At 39.1% G+C, this 26,420-nt stretch overlaps 2 protein-coding genes across 7 annotated transcripts in view; both read right to left on the reverse strand.

Moving 5' to 3' along the window:
* The window catches only part of CROT (carnitine O-octanoyltransferase), a 235,564-nt gene that overhangs the window by 86,025 nt on the left and 123,119 nt on the right, over positions 1–26,420 (reverse strand). The gene's annotated exons all lie outside the window — the stretch shown is intronic.
* The window catches only part of FAM171A1 (family with sequence similarity 171 member A1), a 90,466-nt gene continuing 69,143 nt past the window's right edge, over positions 5,098–26,420 (reverse strand). For all 3 annotated transcript variants that reach the window (XM_061346102.1, XM_061346101.1, XM_061346103.1), the window contains 4 exons: positions 25,145–25,321; positions 11,274–11,390; positions 8,717–8,831; positions 5,098–7,965 (listed from right to left, as the gene is read on the reverse strand). In XM_061346102.1, the coding sequence (XP_061202086.1) occupies positions 6,273–7,965; positions 8,717–8,831; positions 11,274–11,390; positions 25,145–25,321 (2,102 nt within the window). In that variant the 3' untranslated portion in view covers positions 5,098–6,272. The remainder of the gene's footprint in view (positions 7,966–8,716; positions 8,832–11,273; positions 11,391–25,144; positions 25,322–26,420) is intronic.

Here is a 26,420-nt window from a genome sequence, read left to right on the forward strand (position 1 = left end):
AATGGATAATGCCAGTAAAGGTTCTGCATACCTTCTGGGCAGTTAGAAGCAGATTAACAGTGTTGTTCAGGACGCACACCTACTGCACGGAGAATTACTTTGGATTACAAGCGTCTCATGGACATACTGTCTTCCCTAGGATGAAAATGGGAAATCAGACTTTATTATAACTCCTCCATTTCTATGCAAAATACTTGGAAGTTTTGCAGTAAGATTTTACCCGTCAGAATTGTACAGCTTTCTCCAAAAGAAATGCCTCTGTCAAACACTGCAACAATTGCAGAGTAAATGACTTAAAATATTGTCACTAGACAAGCTTTAATCATAAAATTTAGACGTTTGGTCTAGGCTAGTAGGGGAGTGTGAATAAATCTCATGGAAGTTGAGGGCAGAGCCACAGCAGAAACTCAGCATCAAGCACAGCTTTGACCCTGCAATGTCAGACCACAAGGACAATTAAGTTAATTAATACAAGTCTTTATGAGCTCTTATGCTGGTTCGTCCAGTCAGCCTAGGTGAGCAACCTTTACTTTGGCATCACTTGATGTCAAAATGCTGAAAGTAGCATTTAAGCCAGCTTTTATATTAAATGCACATGTATCTATGCATGCAAATACGCACGTACATTTACTCAGGTATGCTTCGCTGATTTCAAGGAATAAAGGACCAATCCATCTCTCAAAAGAAAAATCTTCCTCATATGGGGGAAGATAGCTACCACATTCAGCTTCTGTCACTGTTACTGTGTTATTCAATATAGGATTACAAGCTGCTAAATTCAAGGTAGAGCTACTGGCATAGACACAGAGACATAGCTTGAGAAAGCTCACCCTCACCAACACCTACAAGCAGCATTCCCAAAATGTTTAATTAGTGTTACAATGTATGTCCCATGCATGTTGGCCTCATAGCATAGCACAGAAATGAAGGTGAAACTGGGGCTTGAGTTTATAGAAGGGCTGTTCCCTGAAGACACAGGGAAAGAAGCCCCTGAAGACACAGAGAAGGAAGCCAAGACCCATGGCCTCTCATCTTCAGGGGTTGGGGACACTGGGAGAAAGGCCCTGCCCTGAACATGTAGGTAAGGGTAGTATGTAGGCAAACCTGCTGTTAGTTTCTTTCCATGCAGATTTTCCCAAGTTTGAGGTGTGGTTCTGGCTTCTTCCTTTACTGATGGAAAAATCCCAGAAGAAATGGGAACAAAATCACCCTGGAGTAGCTGGCACAGCTCTGGCTGTGGTGCACATGCCACAGCCAGAGCTGTAAGCTCCAGCATCAGAGTAGGACAACAATGGGTTTCTACCTAGGGACAAGCTGAGAGGCCAGCATTGCTGCAAGCGTGCTTCTGAAAATCTGGTGAGGATTGGCAAGAAGACAAGTTTTGAATATTTTTTAAAATCCCTACAACTACTAAACCACCAAAACCCTTTAAAAACCAGTGCTTGTAACAGGACCCCTTTTAGGTAATTTCTTACAGCTTTGATGCCCAACATCTTTCGCAGCAGAAAGAAACCCCTTCATTTGTACCTCCCTGTTATCGTATTTTCCTTCCCTGTAAGATTCCCAGGCAGAAGCGATATTTAATGATCAAACATCCTAACTGGCACTGTTTATTCCTAAAAGAAAAGCACAATAATAAAACAAGAAGTACTTCAGTTAAATGATAACAGACCAGGTGCCACACTTTGCAAGCTAGTAATCTGTGGATACCAGAGGATTATCAAAAAGAACTAGATACCTTGTCTGTTCTTACTGTCACATAGAAGACAGTACTTGGTGTCAAAGTTTTCCAGTCGGAATTATATCAGTAACATAAAAAAATGGTCCTCCACGCTGAAAAAGACACTTGGCTGCTGCCTACTGGTCTACCTGAAGCTCCAATTCCAAATGGTTTGCTGCCTGGAAATGAAATATCTGACATGTATCATTAAAATATCATGTGTATGGATCTATCATGGTACAAGATCTATCATTATACTCTTTGTATCATATATCATATATATGAGTAAGGTCAGCAGTGAACCTGACAGCTTTCATTTATCTGTAAGCAGGGGAACAGGAAAAGAATAACTGAGTAGCTTTTATTTTTCTCAACTTCTGAAGCATTCAGACTGACAAAGGCCCATGGAACAACTGATGCTCTTTTGCCAGCTGCGTTCAATAACTGGTGTTATTGAAGTTACAAACTGTGCTTCATACTGAAATTACGAACTGTTTTATAGACGGCATGTACGCAGAAACAGTTCACCACCAGGTGGCAGATATTCCGAGCTCAACAATTTCAAATGCTAAGCGGACCCAAACGGCAGCAGTAATTTAAAAAATACCCCTTACCTGTCACCCATACATTTTAGAAAAGCAAATTTATTTTTTTATTATTATTTTTTTAAGAAAAGACATTCCTATTCTAGTTTGACCAAGTCCAAGGATGTATGGGATGGATGCTCCCATGCCCCAGGATACAGCCTACTGCTAGTTCAAGAGGTATTGTATTATACAAGAAGTTTTACTCGTTAAGAAAAAAAACATGTCTTTTTGTTTCACTAGGGACCTTCCTAGAGAGAGTAAATATCTAATCCTACACTTGCTCATTTACACCTGTACTCCTCTGTAAGCTAAACCCTACATGGGACAAGTAATTCCTTACCAGACCAACCACGTTGGTTTAGGATAATGAAGTTGGTCCACCAGAGCATTCATGGATGAAACAAAAGGAAGAAAATGAAAATACTGCCATGGCATTTTGAGAGTGCTTTATTTACTTTAATAAAGCTACTAAATCCTTCCTGTAAGACAGAAAAGCATCATAAGCAACTTCCACATGATGGGGTTTCTTTGTAAGCTGTTCATTTAAGCTCAGTACGACAATTTTGTGTGTGCAATGCGTTACTGCAAATGCTGCAAGGCAGGAACCATTTTTTCCCTGTACTTGTAGAGGGTTTAGCATGCTGGTACCGACAAAGCACTTAATCAAGTAACAGAAGGTCATTATCACAACAAATCAAGGTGCTTTACAGGCAGTTTAATAAGCTTTGAGAAGCAAGTATTTAGTGGGAACATAAGTGGGAGCTGAGAGACAACCATGAAGCGAATAGATTCTTAATGAGTGTATTAACTTCCAACAGTTCTAACATTTCACGGGCCCTATGATATGAAATGGACTTTGGATAATATATCCTGAGATTTGACTTTACTCTTTCACTCATTATCCATTTGAAAATCCTGATTACTGACAGATCAATTGAAGACCTGCTCTTAGGTTAAGTCCAATGTATTTTTGTGACTTTTGTAATCTTTGTCATTACAATATTTTGCATTTTTCCCCACTAATACTTGTCATCAAAAAGTAGGAAAACAATTACTTTTCTAGGTTATCTTACATTCTACATGGGTTAAGATCACTTGGGAGCTGCTTAAACCAAGACCTATTAAAGTTATAATTCACCCTGTTTTATATGTCGTATTGGTACTTGCTTCACTGTGCAACTGCAAAATATACGCAACAAAATTTCTTTGTATTTTACAGAACTCTTCCTAAGTATGCTTTTGAAAATTAGAACACAAAACTTGTCACTGGACTATAAGATTACACAAAGTGTGTACAATGGACACAGTTTAATCTCAGCTGATTATCTGATCTGTGTTACTCTGTTCCCATTTTGTTTTACATGTGGCTCAGGTCTGCTGGATATATTGAGAATCAAGTTTCATAAACTCCATATTCTGCACAACCCAACTACTATACGGCTTATAGTATCACAGCAATTTAAAAAATGCTATTTTAGAGATTTGCAAAATACCCACAGTTTGTTCAAATACATCTGTTGTATAATTTCATAAATTATCAGACCATCAAAATACATGCTTTGAACATAAAACCAACACAATTAAAGAAACAAACCACTGCAATTTAATAGCAACAATCTCACTTTACAAGATAATGATGGAAAATGCAACGGAATCTGAAAAATAATGCAATTAAAAATGACCCATTTAAGACAACAGAGAGTTCAAAATTAAATAGCACGATAATTCTAGTACGTGGACATTCTAACCAGAATGTTTACTTGATGCAGCATTCTGATTAATAAGTGACACTGTGTTACCAGCACTTACTGACATCTGACAAATACTATTCCTCTAAAGCAGTATTTTCCTGTTCAGTGACCTTGCACAGACAGGTCCCAGAGACAGTTCACATGTGGTCAGTAGCAAAATTCCTAAATAGAAGAGGAAGGATCTGGAACACATGATGAATAAACCATAACTTACTGCCAATATGGTGACTTCAATGTTCAGTGCACTCCACAAACATTATTTTAGATTTCTTTCACAACATACACCACTTCCAAACATAAATCAAAGCTCAAAGCAAAACAGAGGTGAAGTGACTTCGTGGATGGAGGAGCACTGGCCTGGCAACTAGGAAATCAGGATTTGGTTGCTGGCCCAAGCCCAGATTCCCGGTTAAGACATTCAGTAAGACAGAAATTACAACACTGGCCTCGTAAGAAAACCTTGAAATCTACTGACACCCCCCCCCCCCACGATGAATCCAAGTCAGGGTTTACTATTAAAAATTAAATAGGAACTATATACCACTTTCTCTAATCACTTTGGAGACAATGTAATAATTAACTTTATTAAGCATGACTGCTGCTAATGCTGCATAAAAATGTAAACTTAAAGTATACGAAGGATTCCACAACAGTGAATGTCAAACTTTCCCTTCTTTGAACCTGATTCATGAAGAAGTGAGAAGTATGTGATGAGCATCCAAAGAAATCTCAGAAAGAAAACTGGTCCCACAGGAAGCATGACTCCATAGCAAATTTTAGTGATACCAGGATTTAATTTCCAAGGTCTTCAATGATACTTAAGTAAATAGTTATGTATCTATCAAGACAGGAAGGATGCTTTTCTGAAAAGTGGTTTTAATTTCAGTATTGACTGAAGTTCATGAGAATTGCATGAGAGAGCATGGAAGTCACACAAGCATAGATACATACGCACAGCAAAGTGAAACCAAAGTATTTTTCTCATTAAATAACATAAAATAATGTGATGACTATCAACAGAGGAAAAAATTCACAAAGGTATTTTTTGCACTTTATTTTTAATTATAATTTTTGGATAACCAAGCAGCTCTGTATGGAGAAAGCACAGAAGAGTCATTCTGGCACTTCTGGATAGTACATTGTTATTTGTTTTTTCTTTCCCAGAATTTTTCTAGACACATTAAGTCCACTTGCTCGGTCTATAGTCCATTTTATATGAGCATGATCAACTCATATGATTCCAGAGGAAACTAACAATATATACAGTCAATGAAACTATCTTCTTGGCTACTCTGGGCCCTTTAAAATGACTTCTAAGTCTATCCTGGCTAAACAGAATCCACAATATACAGGATAGCTACAGAATACACTGTATTGAAATGAGAAATGCTCAGCACAAAATGGGACTCTTGGCATGCAGCTTAAAATAAAAGGTAGAAGTTCAGAAATTTATAAAATCTCAAATGGGGTCAATTAAAAGGAGTTAGCAAAAGAAGGGACTGTTCATTGTTACTGTAAAAAAGGCACTTTGAGTAAATGGGACCAGAATTGGAGGAATCTTAGTCGACACAAAGTTCAGTTTGGTTTCATAAAAAGGCTTCAATGCTAAGGGATGCTACTCAAGTTTCCTGCAGTTTTACATTAAAATAAATTGCTGAGTAGTTTATAATAAAGGACATAAAATGTTTACAACCAACTTGTAAAATTAAGAAAAGCATAGTATAAGCAAAATATTACTAAAAGCAGCAATGCATAGCCTTTCATTGAGATAATGCACAATTTTGGACACCACGTGTCAAATCCTTGTTTTTAAGATACTTTCAGTAGCATTATCAACATAAAATTGGCCTACAAAACAAAAGCTTTACCAGCTCCCATTCATAAGGAGATTGAGGTCATAAACCAACCAAAAGAACTTGTCAGTATTTTCAACATCCTGGATGACCAATATCAAGTATATGGAATAATAATCACACTCTTTGTTCAGATATCTCACTGGAGGCAGCTGTTAAATCAAAGGAATGATTTAAATTCTTTTCTAACATTTACACAGTAATGCATTTAAGTTCTTTCAAATGTTGCTCACCACAGTTTTTCTCTTCTCTCCACAACAAAACAAAAAACAAGAAAGGAAAAAAAAATAAATCAAGCACTTCCACAGAAAGAATATTTGGCAATTTCATACTCCACTGAATGGTGGATTTTCACAATAGCTCACTTCAGATTGAAAGTCATTAGTGGTCGTTCCTCTCGCTTTTGCCAAGGACTCTTCTTATCTTCACCTTGGTCATCTTCCTCATCCTCCTCCTCATCTTGAACTGATGTTCCATGTTCAGGACTAGTTAATGGCTCTGGTTTGGTATCCACAGTTCTTGTTTCCTCCTGCAGGCTGGGCAGCTGCACACCACTTCTCTTACTCGTGCCTTCTAGCAGGCATCGTAGAGCATTGTCCTCAGGGCTACAAACCGCTGTTCCACACTCACTGCCACTTTGGTCCATATCATCCAAGTACACAAGCTGTGTGTAAGCTGTGCTATCTGAAACCTTCCGCTCTCGCTGCTGGTGCTCTTGCACTGGTGGGTGACTCTGTGGCGCAGACAGATGATCTCCTCTTCCCTTTCGGGCAGATTTTGGTTCATTCATGTCAACGCCAGAGTCCAAACTGGCATCGTTACTCCCATTCCTACCAGCTCTTTGGAGATCGATGTATGAATGTCTAACATGAGCATTTGAACGTCCATCTAGAGAAACAAACCATGCTCGAGGATGAGGCAGTGGCTTTCCACCTCCTAATTCCATCAAAGCCTTTTCTGTAAGAAGCTGCACTTCACTGTTCATTTGAGCCAGGGATGCATCGTTGAGTGAGGCAGGAATGGAAATAGATTCAGACATGGAAGCATTTTGTTGACTCCACTCAGCTGCACCTGCATCTTGCAAATGTTGCTGAGATATTGCTTGGGATGCTAACTGCTGGGGTTGCAGCTGTTGTGGGGGGTGTGGAAAAAGCCGTGCATGAGGGTTAGGAAGCTCAGCCTGAAGTCTTTCTATATCAATCTGCTGGTCAGCTGGGACAACCAGTGGCTGGCTAACAAAAGGATGCTCTCCTGGCAATTTCATGTAATGACCTGGGATGACCAGCGCAGGCAAAACTTTTCTGTAAACACTGTCATTGACTTGGTCAACAGAATTGCAGCAGATTAACTGACCTGGTCGAGGGAAAGATGTAGGTCTTTCAAGGTGATCAACTGAACGAGACATCATACAATCAGTAGGTCTGCAGTCCAGCAGCTCTTTTTCAGGGGCTGAAGGTGTGGGGTATATTTGTTCCTGAATATTGTATTTACTTCCAGTAGCAATATGATTCATAGATACTTGAGTTTCTCTCTCTTGCTTTTCAAACAAAGGCTGAGACAGCATAGCATTGTAACTCCTCCTATACTCATCTTTGATAGGGGACTCATAGCCTTCAGCTGTTTCTGTAGATTTTCTTGTCTTTAAAGGAAAACTATCTGCTGACTTGTGGTAGTCCTTCCTTAGAGACCCACTGGGAGTCAGGTCATCCAAGGAAATTCTGCTCTTGTCTTTCTCCTTCTCAAAGATCAGTTCCTCTCGCGCACTAAACTCCTGGGAAGTGCTGAATGAGTGTTTGAGCATAGGTGTATGCATATCTGCTTCTCCACTAGGTGATGCCATCTCCATGTGGACAGCACTGATTAATTCCTTTGCACCTGAGTTTTCAGTGTGTCCATTGCTAGCAACGGACAATCCGCCAGGAAATTCTGACTCACGACGTGAAAAGATTAAATTTATATGGGACATTGAGGTTGCTTGATCCTTTTTAGAAGTGTCCAGTGCTGTTGAAAGCTGCAGTTTCTTATGATGCTGACGTGGTCTTAAACATTTTCTTCTACAAAAGCCAGTAAAAAAAGAAGTTACACATTTATGACTGTTTTACACAGAAACAAGAGCAGCAAGTGTGTTTTAATGGGAGATTTTTTAGCAGTGATTAGTATTAGGGGAATTGTGCTTTTATTACATAACCTAACAATTAAAAGCTTATTCCAGCAGCAAAGATAAAATTAAAGAATAACTAATGTCAATTGGGAAATATCTAAAGCACCAATTACAAATTGGAGCAAATGTCTGGAGGAGGCAAATACCAAATCACTCATTAATATACACTTGCTGATAAAAGTTTAACATTCATTTTAATGTAAGATCAACAGAAATATCACTTGCAAATATTTGAGGTGTCCCAGGGCATCTAGTTTGGAACTAGATGATCTTAAGATCCTTTCCAACCCTAACTATTCCATTATTCTATGAAATGTGTAACAGATACAACGACAGACATCTTGTACCTATGCCCATGTTCGACAGGAGGTTTTAGAACATCTTACAAGAAAATCACAGGTACAGATGTGTATGATTCACTCAACTACCATCCTACCAAAGGCAAAGATTGTACATGCTGCATGTATTCAGGAATGTATGAAATTTGATTTCACTGTTTCTCTCTTCTTCAAGCCTTTGCTTGCCTTCCCCCTCTCCTAAATTCCCAAAGTGAAAAAGTTTCAATACAAAAGCTTGTAATTTGACAAGCACAAAACCCCTTCTATTTCCAATACAAACTAAGTAACCGGGGTTGTGAATCTTACCTGCAATAATACAAAAGCAGACACAGCAAGACTAGAAGTATGAGAGCCATCCCTCCTAAAATTGCCAAAAGAAACATTGTGTGATAGCTGGTAATGTCGTGAGTTACAACGGGACCTGGAGGGCCAGAAAAGAGAATTTAGACCTGTTAACAACCTGCAAACACGAAGCAGAACAACACTTAAACAGAGAGCGACATCCATCCCTGTTATGAGGGTGATAAGTGAGCAACACTGCCGCTCATAGCCCTGGTGCCTATTGAGCAGACCACCTCTGGATCAGGGAGCAAGTTGTAGAGAAAGCATGTGCTGGTTTTCATGACTGCGAGTCTAAATAGATCATTCTGTGGAAAAGCAGTTAGTATCGGTGGGAGTATGTGCCAGTGAAGGCTGCCTTCCAGTTCCTGATGCCAACACAGTGCACAAAAGCTCACATCACTGCAGGAAAAACCATTACAACATCTTCCAGCACTGTAATGCATGCAGCAGCCCTGTGGCAAACAACTTCTCTTTAACAACATTTGTGGTGCTTTGCACTAAACAGTACATATAGTGCAGTACAGGATTCACTGGAAGATGTGTTGGTGCTCTGAAGTCTAGATCAAGCCAAGCCAAGCAGATCTTCAGTAGCTTTAAAAACCAGGCCACTAGTGAAACAGTGTTGTAACTCCAGGTTTCAATAATGCTTAGTAAATGTTCTAACATATGAAGGAATGCACACACATGAACAGCATCTGTTCACAATTACGCATGTGGAACCCTGTTGGTTTGTAAAATCCTTATCATGATTGTGAAGTAACAGCCCAAATGTTCATCTGCAGGCAAGGAGGTACAGCACCAGCTGACAGAGTAACATGCACATATTGTGAAGGACAGCCAACACGGCCAACATTAAGGTTCTAGATCATGAGGCTTGTAAAACCTCATCTGTGGATCTTGAGTTGTCAGCAGAGCCACTGCTAGGAATACAATGCTCATTTTTTGCCCATTTTTTTGACATAAGAAATTAAATAGATTCAGTGAGGAGATAAAATAAGCAGACATTAACCTTATTAAAAATAACATCAATTATACGGCATTTGGGAAATACAAATATCTATACATTCTGGCCCACAACTACCTTTATATAATTGATTGATACTGTTGCTTCAGGACATTAAGCAAAAAGAAGAGATAAACCACTTGAATTTTTTCATGAAGATATTGTTCCCATTACAACAAAGTTTTAGGAACCCAGATCTAGCCTTGAGAAAGAAGGAAAAGTAAAATACAAGGAAAAACTCTGCCATACAAGTGAAATTGCAAGGACAAATAAGCCTTCTGTTAGTGTTACACACCTTCTAACCTTAGAGCTACAGGAACAATTTTATGGCTAGTGTAACTTCCTTGCAGTCTGCAAAATGTCTGATTCAGAGCAGTTGCTTTTTCTTAAAGTACAATTCTTTTGTAAAGTTCCATTAAATCCAGTATGAGAGCTTATCCAGATCTGCACCTGCCTCCAAATTCTGCTCGCCAAGGACTCAGCTGAATATTCCAGCAGTTTCATTTAATATAGCCTAAATCAAAAGCTTGCGTACCATGGAACAACTTCATGGCATATACAACAGACTTTAAAAACAGTCCTCATGCTAGGGTTTGTTTTGTTGGTTAGATATAGTTTATTTAGCTTGCACAACTAAGGCAAGAATGTTTTCATTTCTACTGGTTTGATTTTCATCCAGAAAACCTACTAAGGAAAATCTGGAAAAGAAGGAGGTATTTTTTTGTTTGATTGATTAGCTCTTTTATACAGAGAGGTATCTCTGGTTATTGGTGGCTGAAGAACTAACACTATGAAATCTAGGCAGCCACCTAGAAAAAATGAAGAGCAAGCTGCAGCATTAATGATCTCCATAGGCACAGAAGTACATGTAATGCCTAATTCAAAGTGATTTTCTACAGTTATGCCAAGAGGCTTGCAGATGGTAACCAGTCATCTGGTCTCCTAATGCCACTCTGTTAATACACTTTCCAGAACTTCTATGCCAAGTTATTTGCGGTGTGAATTAATCAAACACCAAGATGATGCAAAACATAAGTCAGGGCAAAATGGGCATCTTCAGCGTAAAAGAAAAACAACAATCAATCAATCAATCAGACCATTAGTAAACATCTAACCCAGAATGATGTTGGTCTTAGGTGAACCCATTTCTTTGAGAGTTTCTGCACAGAAACTTCACAGCACGTTATTTTTCTACCTGCCGTAACACCAATACATTGATGTTGTAACTCCCCTTCTAGCAATGGCTCTACCAGGCAGTGGTGACATAAATGCATCAAAGCAGGAACACTTTAATAAGTTTCCCATTTAAATGGCTCAGGGATTTTGAGCACAAGAGTTGCCCCCCCACAATCCCCGAAAGATTTTAGCCCTTTACTTTCAGATTTCTTTTTTCTAATAATCCATTATTGATCAAGCTGTGGCATCTCAGATGGGGTCATTCTGAAAAACATAAACATTATAGATGAATAAATAATTACTCAGTGCTGTGAACATCAATAAAATTCAATTCCATCTTACCTGGGACAGTAGGTGACATAGCTGCAACCCAGTAGCCCAGCTGAGGTGCAATGTAAGTCCAAGTCAACTGATTTCCTTCTTGTTGTACAAGACCCAAACTACTCTTCAGCCATGTCCCTGTAAAGTTTGTAGGAAGGCGTTACAGATATAGTCATACCTTCCTCTGCAAACAACTAGAAAAGTAAGCAGTAACAAACCCTGTAGGGGTTGTATGCATTTCTGTTAAGTGGAAGATTGTGCCTTTTTGTCAGTGGCATTTGAGAACTCCCGCAAGCAGTCATCCCCATGGGTTCTCAGAAACTTTGTACAGAAAAAACATTGAAGATTAACTAAAACTATCTTCAACAAGGGTTAAAATAAAATTATTGCTGCAATATTATATTCCGTTTTTTAAAGAAGGATATTCCTGAAGCTGATTATACGTAGGCAGCCCACTTAAAAACTGTATTTCGAGAGACATCACATCTCCCAGACTACATGCGAGTTCTGCACACCACTCTTCTATGAGCTCTGGCTGTCAGCTTCTGAGGGCTGAAGAAAGTACTTCCACAAAATGTGAGTTTTCCTATACAGAAAACAAGGTTATGAATATTACTGCCAATTCACATGGAATTAAGGTGCACCACCACTTTGATTCACTCAGGATGATAATTTGGTAATTCTAAGAAATCTTTTACATTTCTGTTAAGAAACGTTTTTAAAAACTCATCATCTATTATCAAAGAGGATTCCTGGGTGTATACACATTCTGAATCATAGAATCATAGAATAGTTAAGGTCCTTTCCAACCCTGTTTCTTAACAGAAAGGTAAAAGGTTTTTTAGAATTACCAAATGGTCATCCTGAAAGATGCCAATAAGACTGGCAATTGTAAAACAATGTGTTTAAGTTCACATAGCTCTTAAGTAGTCCAGATAGAACAACTCTCAACTGGTGTAGACTGTCAATTTACAGAAGATAGATTTTGTTGAAAGAACTGGGCTACAAAAAACCTTTATAACTGAATCAGCTGTATGTCTTTTTGTAATTCATTCAGACCTCTGATTCTGAGGCTGTAGGAGAACAAAATTATTGTAGTTTCTGATGCATTAACTGTCCAGTATGACTTGTAGACTGCTCCCATATGTACTGTCACTAAAAGAAACACAGAATTGCTGGCCTGGACACTGAGAGCTGTTGCTGGGAAGCCACCCCTGACACCAAGCAGTGTTTCCAAAGCTGCAGTCCTGGTCTGGCATATCCAGTGGGTGCCGTAACACAGGACATTAACTCACTAAAAAGAGGTTCTTCACTTTGGTGGCTACTACCGGTACAGCTGACCTGTGTACAGAGAAGGGGTAAGTCCCTCTGCACTTCTGTAGCACAGCTGTTTTTGTGCATTTCCCTTACTCCAACTGCTCACTGTAAGGACAAGCTGCATCTTGTACTTGTGATTCCCTTTCCTTCAAACAGTCTCTGGCATGTAATTCCTGAAACAGTGCTTTTCATCAGATGTCACTGACAGAGCATATGTGGATGACAGTCATGTCAACACTTAGAAGTGAATGCACAGCATGCAGAAGAGATGCTGCTATTGTTTTGGGTTTTTTTTAAATACCTCTGATATCCTGATGATTTACTCTGTATTCCGTAGATTATCCATCTGTGCAAACCCTTTACATATCAGAATGACTTTCCTAAGTATTTAGTTTCTCTCTACTACTGATTTGTCCTAATGTAAGCACACCCTTAGAGTCTACCATCTTTGGCTAAAAATAAACACATTTACATATTGTTTATGCCTGTTGTTTAGTCTGGAGAAGGGGGGGGACCTTATCACTCTCTACAACTACCTGAAAGGAAGTTGTAGTGGGGAGGGAGTAAGTAACAAGTGATAGGACAAGAATTAACAGCCTCAAGCTGTGCCAGGGGAGGTTTACATTGGATATCTGGAAAAAATTCTCCACTGAGAAGGTGCTCAGGCATTGGAACCGACTGCCCAAGAAAGTGCTGGAATCACTGTCCCTGCAAGTGTTCAAAATACATTTAGATGAGGCCCTCAGTGACATGGCTTAGTCATGGAACTTGGCAGTCTTGGGGTAATGTTTGGACTTGATGATCTGAAGGTGTTTTCCAGCCTAGATGATTCTGTGATTCTATGATACAGTGAAAGGTTTAGAAAAACACACGTTTGACAGGATCTCTAGATCTAGGTGACTAATATTGCCAGACAGTGACTCTGTATTTGCAACCAAACTGAATTTGTAGGCAACAGGTGAAAGGAATTAATGATGTAATTTTCAGCTTTCCAAGTATCGTTTCCAGTCTGTACAGGATAGCTATAATCTGCTATTTCACAAAGAAAGTCACACAAGACAAGTGATTTTGATTCACAGTACCAAAAGGACCAAAATCTGTACAGATCTGCACATATAGCATCCATAGCTGTCATATCAGAACACCAAACAGAACTGAACTGTCCACAGTTATGTGTGAAAGGTTCTAGAAAACCCAGGAAAAGTAGATTCATTTTCTCCACTAAGATGGCCACTATCCCTTCAAATTTTCTACCCACGCACTTTTTGGGAAGATGTCATACTAATAGCCCTGAACCACAAGGTGAAAATAGCCCATAGGGTCAAAATCTGCTTCTAAAATGGCATTTGTAAGAAAACTCCTGTAAGCTTAAACTTTGTAATCTTTTTCTTCAAGTTCTAGAAAACAAGATTGTGCACAAACTATTCAAATATGCAACAATGTGAAACAAAATTTTGAAGACTAAAAGAGATATAAAAGTGCTGATTAATAACAGAAGAATGGAAGGACCTGTGTGATGAATTCATCATGCTTCCCATACTTACCTTACCATGTCTAAGCCCTTTACATTTACACACAAGCAGAACACATACGCAATGCAGCAAAGTTCATTACCTTTGCAGTCTATGTAACTACCGCCCTGTGCAGAAACTATTACTGATTCCCTCACTAGGGGGAACTTGTGATCAGCTTGACTTACTCACATCGCACTGCACTCCTAATGAACACAATCCTAATGGCTCTTTAAAAGCCTTTTGCTCAGTAATACTCTGCTTGCGTAATGGGTGATCAAGATGCTAACAGAGGCTGAACTCCTATCACTGTGAGCAGAGCTCAGCTGCCATCCTGCCAAACAAGCAGCAGCTCAGATTGCTCATATTTTAGCAATGAAAAGAATCCCTGTATTTGCAATTGTAGCAAACAATAGTATCTACTGCACATGATCAGTCAGGTTTTATGCTTTTCTTCTGCTCTTTTAGGTCACCCTTTTTTGCTAACCACTGGATATACACAGGAAAATGTATGGGTCTGTACAACATTTGAGAAAAATGTAATTCCCGCTTTCTCTTATGGACAATGAAGAATTCCAGAAGATTAACAAATAATCAGATACTGGTAATGGAACTTTTGTTGATGATACCCTACACATAAGTATGTGATGACTGCTAGAAAAGTACTTCTTAAATGGCACTCTCCTGACTTCCTTCATCAAGACAACACCAAGTGCAGGTTCCTGGGAACCATGGGTACACATCAACTGCCTTTTTCAGTACCTTCTTGGTCCAACATTTTAGTGATAAAATCTCCTCTTATACTTTCACCATATCTTACCAATAGTCCACTAATAAAACAGAGCATCCTCCCACATGATGGGATAACAAGAATAAAGAACTTCATCCTTCAGAACAGCAGCGGCAAAACAGGTTCGAGTGGAAGCAGTTGAAACGCAAAGTCCCGTATTGTTTCTTATGCAACCATACAGCTGTAAACCAGCATAGTATTACTGGAGGGAACTGATATGCCTTTAGTATTCTCCAAATCCATCACAACATTTCAAGTCTCTCTCATATTTCATACTTTATAGCTTCTAATATCCTGGTTGCTTTTCAACTATCATTAAACACCAAGCAGCATTCTTGGTAGCTCGCTACATACAATGACTTGCTTTCACAACTAATGCTGGACCTTCTACCAAGCAGAACCCAACCACATTGTACTTTCTGACCATTGCTCCTAGTGTTTCAAGCTGCCTTGAGTAAGCAAGACTTCATCGCTGTGCAGCCTCAAGAGTGAATTCCCTGTCCTGCCCCAGATTCTTCCTTGAAGGGTGAAACAAGATGTTCTACTGTTCTAAAAAACACAGCTGCTTATCCTCTGTGTCCTCACATACTTGCTCTTGTAAGCAAGAGAGGAGACTGAGGGGCAATGAGTAAAGGACTTTTTCTGTCCTTTCCTATCCACTAGCCTGCAAATGGAGTAAGGGCAAGTAGCATTCATTTTGTTCTGTGCAGGCAGGATTACAACTGCAGAACTAAGCAGAAGGATTTAGGAGGGAAGAGAGGTCTTAGCTCTCTGCATGGCTGTGTTATGATCATTTAATTAATTATTCTCCAAATACCTCATAACATCTACTTCCTCCCCCTTCCCAAGGCAGCTCAATCAACTGGCTTCATTGCTTATAAAGTTTAATACATAATGTGCAATAATTGTTAAGTAACAAGCAATACAGGATTATACATAAAAAGCAGTACAGATAATTGATGTAATAGAACTGGTAATTTTTGTTCAAGATTGACTGTGTACTTACAAAGAAAACTTGTCAATGCATCTCTGGAGCAGAAACAGCAAGTTCAGTATAGTTTGTAAGCACTGTATGATTTGGGCCAGTTTGCCATTAATTCCTAAGAAGTGTCTGGTGCTCCATGGAAAACTTCTATATATAGATACATTCTTGCATATAGATCACTTTTACATTTTTCTTTCTCTTTTTCCTCTATTGCTGTTCAGTGGAGCCAACATGCTGATCCAGGATTCAAGTCAGGGGAGCTGTCTCCTGGCTCAAACTAATGGCAGGGGGAGAACCACAAAGTTTCTTAACTCTTTCCTCACTAAAATTATATTTAGGGTTACTGACCTTTTCAAATAAATGGTATCATTAAACAAACTTTTAAAAAAGCTTATGAAACAGCTACCTAGCACTCCTTCCTATACAGAACTTAAAACCAAGGCAACAGAATTACCGTCATTGACACTAGAAAGGATATAAAAATGAGAGTACTTTAAAAGAAATACAAATCAAAAAACAATCGGATAAAGAACACTGAGCTCCATCTGGCCACAAAAATACCCAAATATCAGAGACAAGTTGAAGATTTCAGCAGAGCAGGAGAAATAAATTCTGCTACAGAGAAGCATTATAATGCTTTGCAGTGACTGATTCTGATGAACATGCTCATTTATCTCAGGCAGCTTTTAGGACTTGCCAGCAGGGGCAAGAGAGGGTTATAAGTAAATTTAACGGCAACAGGTTTGCACATTAAATCTTTGTTTCAACATACATTCTGCACTAAAAATGTCATTTTGTAATTTGATCTAGTTTACTTTTACATCAGATTGAGAAACCACACTTTCAGCAAGGAGGGTGTCCAGGTGGGCAGCTACTGCAGAGAAGCCATCACAAAACAGCTATTCTAGACTATTTTCCTGCACAATCAGGTCACTACACACATGGCCAGTCTACCAAGAAAAGAGACATCCTGTTGTCTTCAAAGACACTAATTATTCAATGTGGCAGCTTGCTGGAACCAGGCAGCATAAATGGATCTGATTTTGTAGCACTATGCCTTTAAATAAGACATTGCTTCCATATTTTAAAGCTAGATCTTACTATTTTAAATTAATCTATGGTGAAATCCAGGGAATCGTGCACCTCTCTGGTTTCCACGTGTGTGACTCTGCATGCTGACAACCTTGTGCTGCTCCAGCTCAAGCAAACGGCAAACCTCTGACTGGCCTACATGAGGCAGGACCACTAAGTAGGATTGCCCTACCAGGCCACCTACTCTAGAGACACACTTGTGACTCCTACTGAAGTCAAGAAGAAAGGAGACAAATTCCTCTCGTGTGTGCTGGCTGCAAGAGAAGTTTGCATGCTGGTGCCCCAGCACACAGTGCGACTCTCTGGGAAGATGTACAATACTGCTCGCTTCAGGTTGAACTTCCTAAACTGATTGTTTCAGAGCCTCCCAGATCATTACTGCTGCAGTGATTTCTGTTGACTTTGACTGTGACTTTTTCCTATCACTGAGCAAAACAGTTCTGGTAAATGACTGTCAGAGAAGCATGCTGTAGCCAGCAGCTTTCCCTAAGGACAGTCATAAAGTCTAAATGTTGCTAATGTTTAAATATATGGAAGCTGTGGTGTTTTTTTCTGTGGATTACTTTTACACATGAGCTTTTGGTAAGAAACTCTTCCACTGATCAAATACTGGTTGCTTTTTATTTTGTTTCTTTTAACTGGCAACAGCATCATCCGATCCCACTCAAACAGGGAACCAAAACTGTGCTATTTACAGCATGAATTATTTCCATCCAATACGTTTGACAAATAAGAGGATTTAATTAGCCAGAGAGCAAATTAAGCATAATCCCATTATATGAATTTATTTTTATTCACAAGATTATCTTTCCTGGACAAAAGAGTTTCGGAAAGAAAAGATACTTTTAACTGTACAATTAAATAGCATAGATGTTTTAAATAAATATAATGGGAAGTGCTTGTCTTTCTGCATGGATCTTTTCTACACTGCTTATGATGTCTTGCAAGACTGCCGTTGCCCCTTGCTTGGGCAGAGATTCACAGTTAAATGGCGATAAACGTGTCAAAAGGAATGAGGCAGGCTGTTAAACAGGGTGTGGGACAGCAAAGGATATTCAAAACATACAGTGTTTCCAGGAGTAATTGATTTAGACACTTCAAATGGCAATGTTGTTACGGAGGTTAATCAAGGGCAAGTTTGTGAAAATAACCTCCTAAAGCATGTTCTGACATACATAAAATGCAGCTTTTCGTTCTACCAGCTGAAAGCTGCTTATCAGATTTCTTCTTCCAACCGAAAATCACCTCTAATCTGCATCCGCACAGAAGTTTTACTACAGAAGATAGTTATGGGATTTTTTTTTGTTTTACCTTTGTTTATTTTCTAGAAAGCAAAAAGCTGCTGGAATTGGAAGCTGAAAAGCTCCTTCTTGAATATTGGTAGAGATTCCTCTCCTCCTGCCCTCCCCCAATACACAGGGGTTTAAAAATTCATAGTATTTCAGTTAATATTACAATTTTGGTTTTGGAGTTGCTAGGCAACATAAAAATAAGATAAACGTCCTTGCTCTGAGCTCATACTTTCATTATTCTGCCACTCTCACAGAATCTGTTACACAAGCCTTCCAGGGCTGAATCCTGCTACTGTTCAAGCAGCACCACCATTATTTGGTGCGTTGTAATGGAAATGTTTTTAACATCATAACTTGAAGATATTTGCAAGGATGTCTAACTGTTCTGAGAAGCTCTGTAGTTTTTGCCATCTCTACTCATTTTTCCCCTTAAATCACCTGTCAAGTAAAGAACATGACAGTTTCATTATTTCATATTTTTAATTATGTCAGGGCAGAAGGCAGAGCACATTGTCCACAGAACTGCTTGCATTGCTTCAGTCCCCTCAGCATTTCCTTCCAGAATGCCAGAACAGAAGAGATTTACTAAAGGAAATTACTTCCATACATAATTACTGGCTAATAAATTGTATTTCAAAAGGGAAAGCTTAGCTGTGCTCACTAGACCACCATCCCTAGTTACTGGTGTATGTGAAAGATACTACCTTTAATATTTACTTTATCACATTATTAATCACCATCAGTCAATTACTGACAAAATTGTTAGAACAAGTAAAAAATAAAAGCTCAAGGCAGTTCAAAACACTGCATGCCTTTTCCTTCAGTCAGCCTCACACCACGCTCACATTCAGTTTCTATGTTTCAAGCTGGAAGTAGAAGCAGACACACTTAGATTTGATCTGCCACCCCAAGGCCATACAGAAAGGTTGTCCCAGCTCCTCCTCAGCCTTTTCCAGCTCAACCCAGACACTTCACACCCCTGCTCTATGCACTCCTGCATGTATTTCCACCAGTCTCCAAGTCCTCTCCAGTTCAAGCAGCTGCACAAGCACAACAGCCTTTAAATCTCCGCTTCTGAAATGTCCATGTCCACCTCCTCCCACCTTCTACTGCATGCCTTCTGTAGGTGGAGCTACAGGGCCATCTACATGATGCAGCATATAGTGTGTTACTAAAATCTGTTCCCAGAAACCACACTGTTTGTATCATCAGTGACACAATAGTAAAGTATTTGCATTTATCACTAAGCTTTGGCACCAACCTGATTCCTTGACCATCCTCTTAAGCTCCACCAGCATGCTATGCCATACCATACCTGCTTTACCACAAATGCAACTCACATGGTATATGAGATGGGCAGAGGATTAAACAATCCATTCACATCACTTTCACATGTCTAAGTCACAACATCCATTTTAAAACCAACATACATATCAATAAACAAGCACAACTGCATCCTGTGATCCACTACACCTCTCCACAGGAATCATAATAATAAGAATATACCTCAGTCAGCTACACTGTGAAGCACTGGAGAAAGAGCTTCTTTTCATTTCAGTGCTGAGGTCTGTCTACTACTCTGCAATTATATGTGCACCTATTATGTAGACATTGTAAATGGTAAAGAAAGCTGGGTTTTGTAGCTGCCATTTCTATGGCAACACACAAAATATGAAATTCTTTGAGAGCAGTTAGTTAAAAAACTGTATTCCTTGGTGTATTTAGTCTTTAAGAATAATTTAACCTGTACAGCTGAGATAGAAAAGGAAGACAAAATCAAACTGTCAAGGAATTTGTAAAGTACAGAAATAGTGTAGCTATGAACTTTGTGAAAACTTGGATTTCTTCTTGCAATCTGCAAATACATCTTCATATTACCAGTGAATCTGAGCTAGAACCAAATGTTCTGGATCTGATTATATTACATTCAAAGAGGCAAGTACCTGTCCCCAGTGTCTGATCAAGTAACAGACAGCAGAAGCTTTTCTTAAATGATTATTTTGTGTTACGCAGTGTATGTCTGCAATTAGAAATTAACAGAATTCATAGTAAAAGGGAATGATTTTTACTCTTAAACTATGAAAACGTTAAGTCAGACTTGTCTTCGGGTGGATTATCTTTGCTACCACATGGGGAATCTTGAATCAGATTTTTACAAACCACGTTATTTACAAAACATGTGCAGTGAACTAGACAGGTAAGTGAACAGAAACCTGCTTACATCTTCTGCATGACAGTAGCTGCTGCTCTCTTCCTATGAAAAAAAACCAAGCACCATTTCACCTCCATGAAATACAGCAAAATCATACTGCAGTCGAGTTTAAGTAGGCAGTGATACTGTTTGTGCATTAAGTATACCCTCATGGCTTCTTCTGAACACAGAAAACATTATCTTCATTTTGCTGAGGAAAGAACATCAGGAAATTCTGACTCTACAAAAATAAATGGAAATTTTAACGCCGAAGGCAGGACATCACCCTGAAAAAGCAAGTACCAGACTCTGAAACGTATTTAGAAATCTATTATGGCATTAAATGCAGCCAGAAAGCACTGACCAAGCACAGCAGAGTACATAAACTATTGCGCTTTACAAAGCTATAAAAAGTGCTTCCCAAGATACTCTTCTCTGTATTCTGCCATCACTTTACATTAACACATGGTTGAGATTTCAGGCACTGGGGAAACATCCTGCTCTGCAAAGAAGCCAGTAATTTACAGACAACAAGGTCACGTTGAAGATGTACACCAAGTGTTCAGAGAGGAGGCAGAGCAGACAAACGGTATTTCATTTACCCGTAGTGCACAAGAAATAACACATTTTAAGGAGAAGGAGCAAAGGAGTGTACGTTTAACACCCTCACTCCACAGTCCTTTGCCCCACAAGGTAAAAATAGTGTTGAAAATATTTTCCTGTTATTGGGTGGAATTAGCAAACTAGCTGATACATTTATATTGCCACTGAAGAATAAATCCCATTTCCATATTGTGCATACTGGAATATTTGGTAATATTTTAAAGTCCTTCATACAGGTCTAGATGTGGTTGTACACGTCTAGGTGCAATATAATGCCTCTATACCACATGGGATGAAACGGAGGACTTAAAATGGAGAACTCTGGTCTTACAGTTTTACTCACTGAATCCAACGAGAAACAGACACCTTAACATAAAGCACAAGCCATTTAAGTGGGGGCTGAGGAGAATACAGCTAAGCAAGTGCTGTGTTACTCAGTCCAGCTGGTGAGAGCTGGAAATGATACAAGAGGTACAAAGTTTCCTTCCTACTGGGATCTGCAGTATTCATTTCTGACTGAAGAGGACAAGGCTAGAAAGAAGTCTTGGACAGAAATCTGGTGTCCAAGAATAGAGAGATTAATTTCATTGCTGTAAATCCTGCTGACATCAAGGCAAATACAGAGGGAGGAAGTCATGATCCCAACCATCTGTTTATGGATAAAGAAGAAAAAAGTTTTCCATCCCTTCAGATTTTGAGAAGAGAAAAAAAAAGACAACATTTGGGAAAGAAAAAAAGCCAGGAACCCAGAAAACCACACTGAGCAATCCCGATTTATAAAAGCAAGAACCCATATCTCTTTTTGTTCAAACCTTTAAGTGTGCACTATGAAATAAAACTACTCTCCTATAGTAGTGTGAAACACAAGAGATACAGTTATGTCAAAGCAGGGAATGATTAAGATACATTTAAAGTATGCACCTCCAGAACATCAATGTATCTGTGCTTCTGATTACCAACACTAAGAAATGCTGCAGAGAAAAGTGGTGGAGTGCATCTCCATCACAAGAACAAGGCCAGACATATTCCTTTACCCTAAAACTTCTCCTGGGCACAGCTAGCTGCTCTTTATTTAATTATTCAAAAAGGTATTACTGCTTTAATTTGCTTGCTGTGCACGTAGAGCAGTAAGTTTGTTTTGTAATGGAAAATCTCATTTGGAACAGCATAAACTACATGTAGCAGATTGCCTTATTTTGATGTCAGCCTGCTTTTTCTGGCTGTGTGTTTCATCAGTGTCAATGGAACCACCCTCAGCCCTAAGTAGGCTATGCTGCTTCTCCTCCTTCTCTCAAGGACAGAAACTGTAGTCATGAAAATACAGATTGTTTACAGTAAACATCCTAAAAAGCCATTAATTATTTTTGGCTGCTATAATATGCTAATATGCCTAATTTCTGTAGAAACTATAAAAATCTCTGCACTTCCAATCAGATGCCACTGGGTTTATATTAGTACATCATGAGATCAGCAAAGTGTACGAGATTCTAAGGTTTAAAACATATTTGTGGTATTTCTGTCCCTTCTCCATTTTATCCTCTAAAAGTGAAAAGTAACTCTGCTTTTTAGAGCAGAAATTATACTTCATGCAGTAATGATGACAGCCACATGGATTCTAAACAAAAACAATGGCTTGCACGAACAAGCACCCACTGTACTCTAATATGCTAGAGAGAAGCACTGCACTCTTGCCTGGTAATACAGTCACAGTTCCCTATCTCTGGCATATACTCAATTTTCAGATACAAGTGTGAAAATTTAATCCACTGAAAATCTATTAAGGAGAGATTGCAACAGAACTATCACTGAAAAAAGCAGCTCCTGAAATGAAAGACAATCAGAATAATGAGGTTAGGTGTACTCTCCTGACAAGGCACAGATTTGGCAGTGCAAATGTGTTACTGTAACTTATTTGCCAGTTAACTATTTCTCCAGCATGGATCCATCCCAGCCATCATCCATCCTCCTCCCTTTACAGTCCAAGCACAACAGGAATGGGGAATGACAGGATAACACCGTGTTTACTTTACATATAGCTAGTTTGACAGCCCTTAGAGTGCTCATGCAGCCTGCACAAATAGAATGGCTGCTCTACTTATTAAATTAGGCTACTTTAATATAAATAGGTTGGGACATGGCCAAAATTCTACTAGAACTGGCATGACGCAGTCAGGGCTCAAACGCGTCTTTGTTCAACATCTCTGGTTGCATGGAAAGATGCTTGTTGCTTCAGCTGAAGTGTGAGCTGGAGCCTAAGCATATCATCTTCAATACCTTCCTCTCCATGGCTTTGTGAAGCTAAGTGGCCCAACAAAGACACATTTTGTTTAGTGGTCCTTAAGCCTTCCCTTTCCAATAACACAAGTGCTCCAGCAGTTTGTCATGAATCAAACAAGGCTGGATTTGTCTCAAGTTTGGGAGCCTCAAGCCTGCAACAGTAATTAACTAACCCATATTGCTCTTTACTAATATATACTGTACACAAAACGGTAACTACCTCTTTATATGCAAGAGTAAAAACCATTTTCCATACTAAGACCTTTTGTGGCCCCACGACAGGGCCATGGAAATTCAGCCATAAATGAGAAAGCTCCATAATCAAAATCAGAACCATTTTACTGGAAGTAAGTAACTAGCAATGAAGCAGTCCGCAGCTATAACACATCTGACAGAAGGACTGGGGACGGACTGCTTTTTTGTGGAGAAGGTAAAGGTGAGTCAGTCTTCCCTGTCTTTTTCTGAACACAGAAAAACAACATAGTTTATAAATTCACAAATTAAGATCAGTTTCAGGAAGAATGCGGTAAAACTTAGTGTGAGAGCACCACCAGAGAAGTGCCATTTCCACAGTTAAGGGAAACGCTGAATCCATTCATTGCACTCTTTTTCCTATTACTCAATTTTATATTATATTCAAATTTATTCTTTATTAAATCCCACTGTTTTATGCTCTAATACAGCCAACTTCTGACAAAAGATTTATAGCATACTGTTTGAAAATACATCACCTTTTTCAGTGAACAGAGGCAGGAAGGAAGCAAAAAACGTTTCCCCCTTCACCTCTCTCACCCTCCCTTCCCTCCCTTCCGCCAACACGCTGGTTTCACGCTTGTTGCTCTAGTCCTGGATGTGATCATACACTGGCTCAAAGCATTTGCCTTGCAGGGGCAAAAACCCCACCAATTGTCTATACAGACCCACATCTGTGGCTCCTTTTTCTTCTTCTCTCCCTCACAGCATCTATCTTTCTCACCTTCCAGTCTTCTTTTTTTCACTTCTTTTTCTTAACAACCATCTGGTGCATATTTAAGAAGACACAGTGCAATTAACTGAAGGGGAACCACCAGAAAAGACTTTTGCACCCCTTAATCATTTACACTTGGAAGGTGTGAAGATGGTCAGCACAGTACACCAGCTAGCAATTAAAAAACAAACAGAAATAGGGAGCCTAAACCACATATTTCTGGAAAATGTCCTGTTTGCAATGGGAAACACTATCCTAAAGTGTAGAACACTGAGTGCATTTTACAGCTCGTATTACTCACTTGGTCCTTTCAATAATATTTAATTAATTTTGCTTGCCTTATTTTTTTAATTTTAAATCATTTATATGTACTTTCCTGCTTTAATGTAGTAGTCAATCTTAAAGTGATTTACAAAAGAAGTTGGCACTATATTCCCTATCTGACAGGCAGGAAACTGCGCTACAGACAAGAGACAGACCAAAGGTCAGATGCTGGCTGCTAGCAAAGATAAGGCTAGTTTCCATTTCTCCAGGCTTCCAATTCAATGCTGCGGTAAATACGTTTTCCTACTTCTCCATCTGTGGGTGAAGTCAAGTTCTTTCAAGACAGTTTTTACATGAAATAACTGCAAAAATGGTACATTTACAAAAAATTCTGTCTAGAAGTGGCACACAATGGTACTCAAGTATATTTGCATATATACTATGTATTACTTGATGAATAAAACTCAGTCTTCTCTTCTTTTAGACAGAAAACAGATTTCTGTATGCTTATATGACCATACTACGTTAACATAATAAATGCAGCAAGACATTTTTTTTAGGCAAATGAAGCCATCCAGGGAATCCCAGTGAGATGTTACTTACCAAATTTTTGGTCAAACCTCCACGCTGGAACGTGCGCATTGTGCTTCAGGTTGCTGTTTGCTGGCAGAGGCACTGTTACATAGATGGGGCCATTCACAGGGACTGGAGTCCCATCGCTGTTGAGGAGATGAACGCTGACTGCAGTGACAGGGGTGAGGTCATACCTAGTGCTGTTTCCTACCAAGAGAATGAATGAATATTGTGACCATAGAATTTCCTAGAATTTACAGCCACGGTGTCCAAAACTGCAGTATTACACCAGCATATTTCCTCTAGGGACTGTGGAAGTAATCCTCCCCACCTTACCAAATTCACAACACAGATATCCATACTTCTGTATTTTTCACTTAATTTTGGAAAATCGTGAAGAAAACGACAATGACAAAATCTCCTGCATATATTTTAATTCATCTTAAATAAATTTATATAAGTATCACAGTGATAATCATGGCAAAAAAAATTAATCTCACAAGCCTTTACTACAGCCTCACATGCCGTATTATAACTAACAGACAGCCAAACACGAAGTGAAACTACAACGATGATCAGGCATATGTTTAAGAATGCCAGCCAGAATGGGTTTCCTTTGGCCTTTCACTGAAATAAACCAAGCTAAAGGGATTGTTAGGATACACAGTGTTAGCTTCTTCTCTATGTAAGGTAATAATAATTACTCTTTATGTTTAAACTGCATGCCAATGGATGTTACTTCATGACAACACTACTTAAAAAAGAGTTATAACCCTTCAGCCATTTAACCAAATTAATCAATAACAGGGAAAAATACCATATATATATATGTACACACACACACATGTATTCGGGGTACATACATACATGTATTCAGAGGTGAAAAGCTTGAAGTTTAAAATCAAATAGAACTGAAACTTTATGCAATAGTGGTAGTAGTTCAAATCTGAAGAGATGGAGCTTCCAGTTTTACGGGTCCCTAGTGCTGTCAAGAGCAGCAGTCCTGCAACCTCTTTCATGCTAATCTGGGGTTGTGAATCTTGCCATCCTGCTGTGGGGCTAATGTGACATAAGTAGCAGCGGTGCCTGGCTGGCAGAGCATGGGGTACTGTCCTTCCTGCAATCCTGGTGCCTTACATCAGCATAAACTGCCTGTAAAAGCACATTCACACTCTGCAGTGGTACACTACCTGCAATGCAATGCTGAGACACACAGTATCCTCAGGAACATGCATTATCTCAGTGACTGTTCATTAGGATGAGTACATTTGAGAGAATGAAGGGAAAGCATTAAGACCTTTATGAC

The sequence above is a fragment of the Neopsephotus bourkii genome, unplaced genomic scaffold (genome assembly GCF_033783945.1).
Source record: "Neopsephotus bourkii isolate Nb327-2 ecotype Australia unplaced genomic scaffold, CSIRO-AGI_Nbou_v1 NB_257, whole genome shotgun sequence".
In the NCBI taxonomy this organism is placed as follows: Eukaryota; Metazoa; Chordata; class Aves; order Psittaciformes; family Psittacidae; genus Neopsephotus; species Neopsephotus bourkii.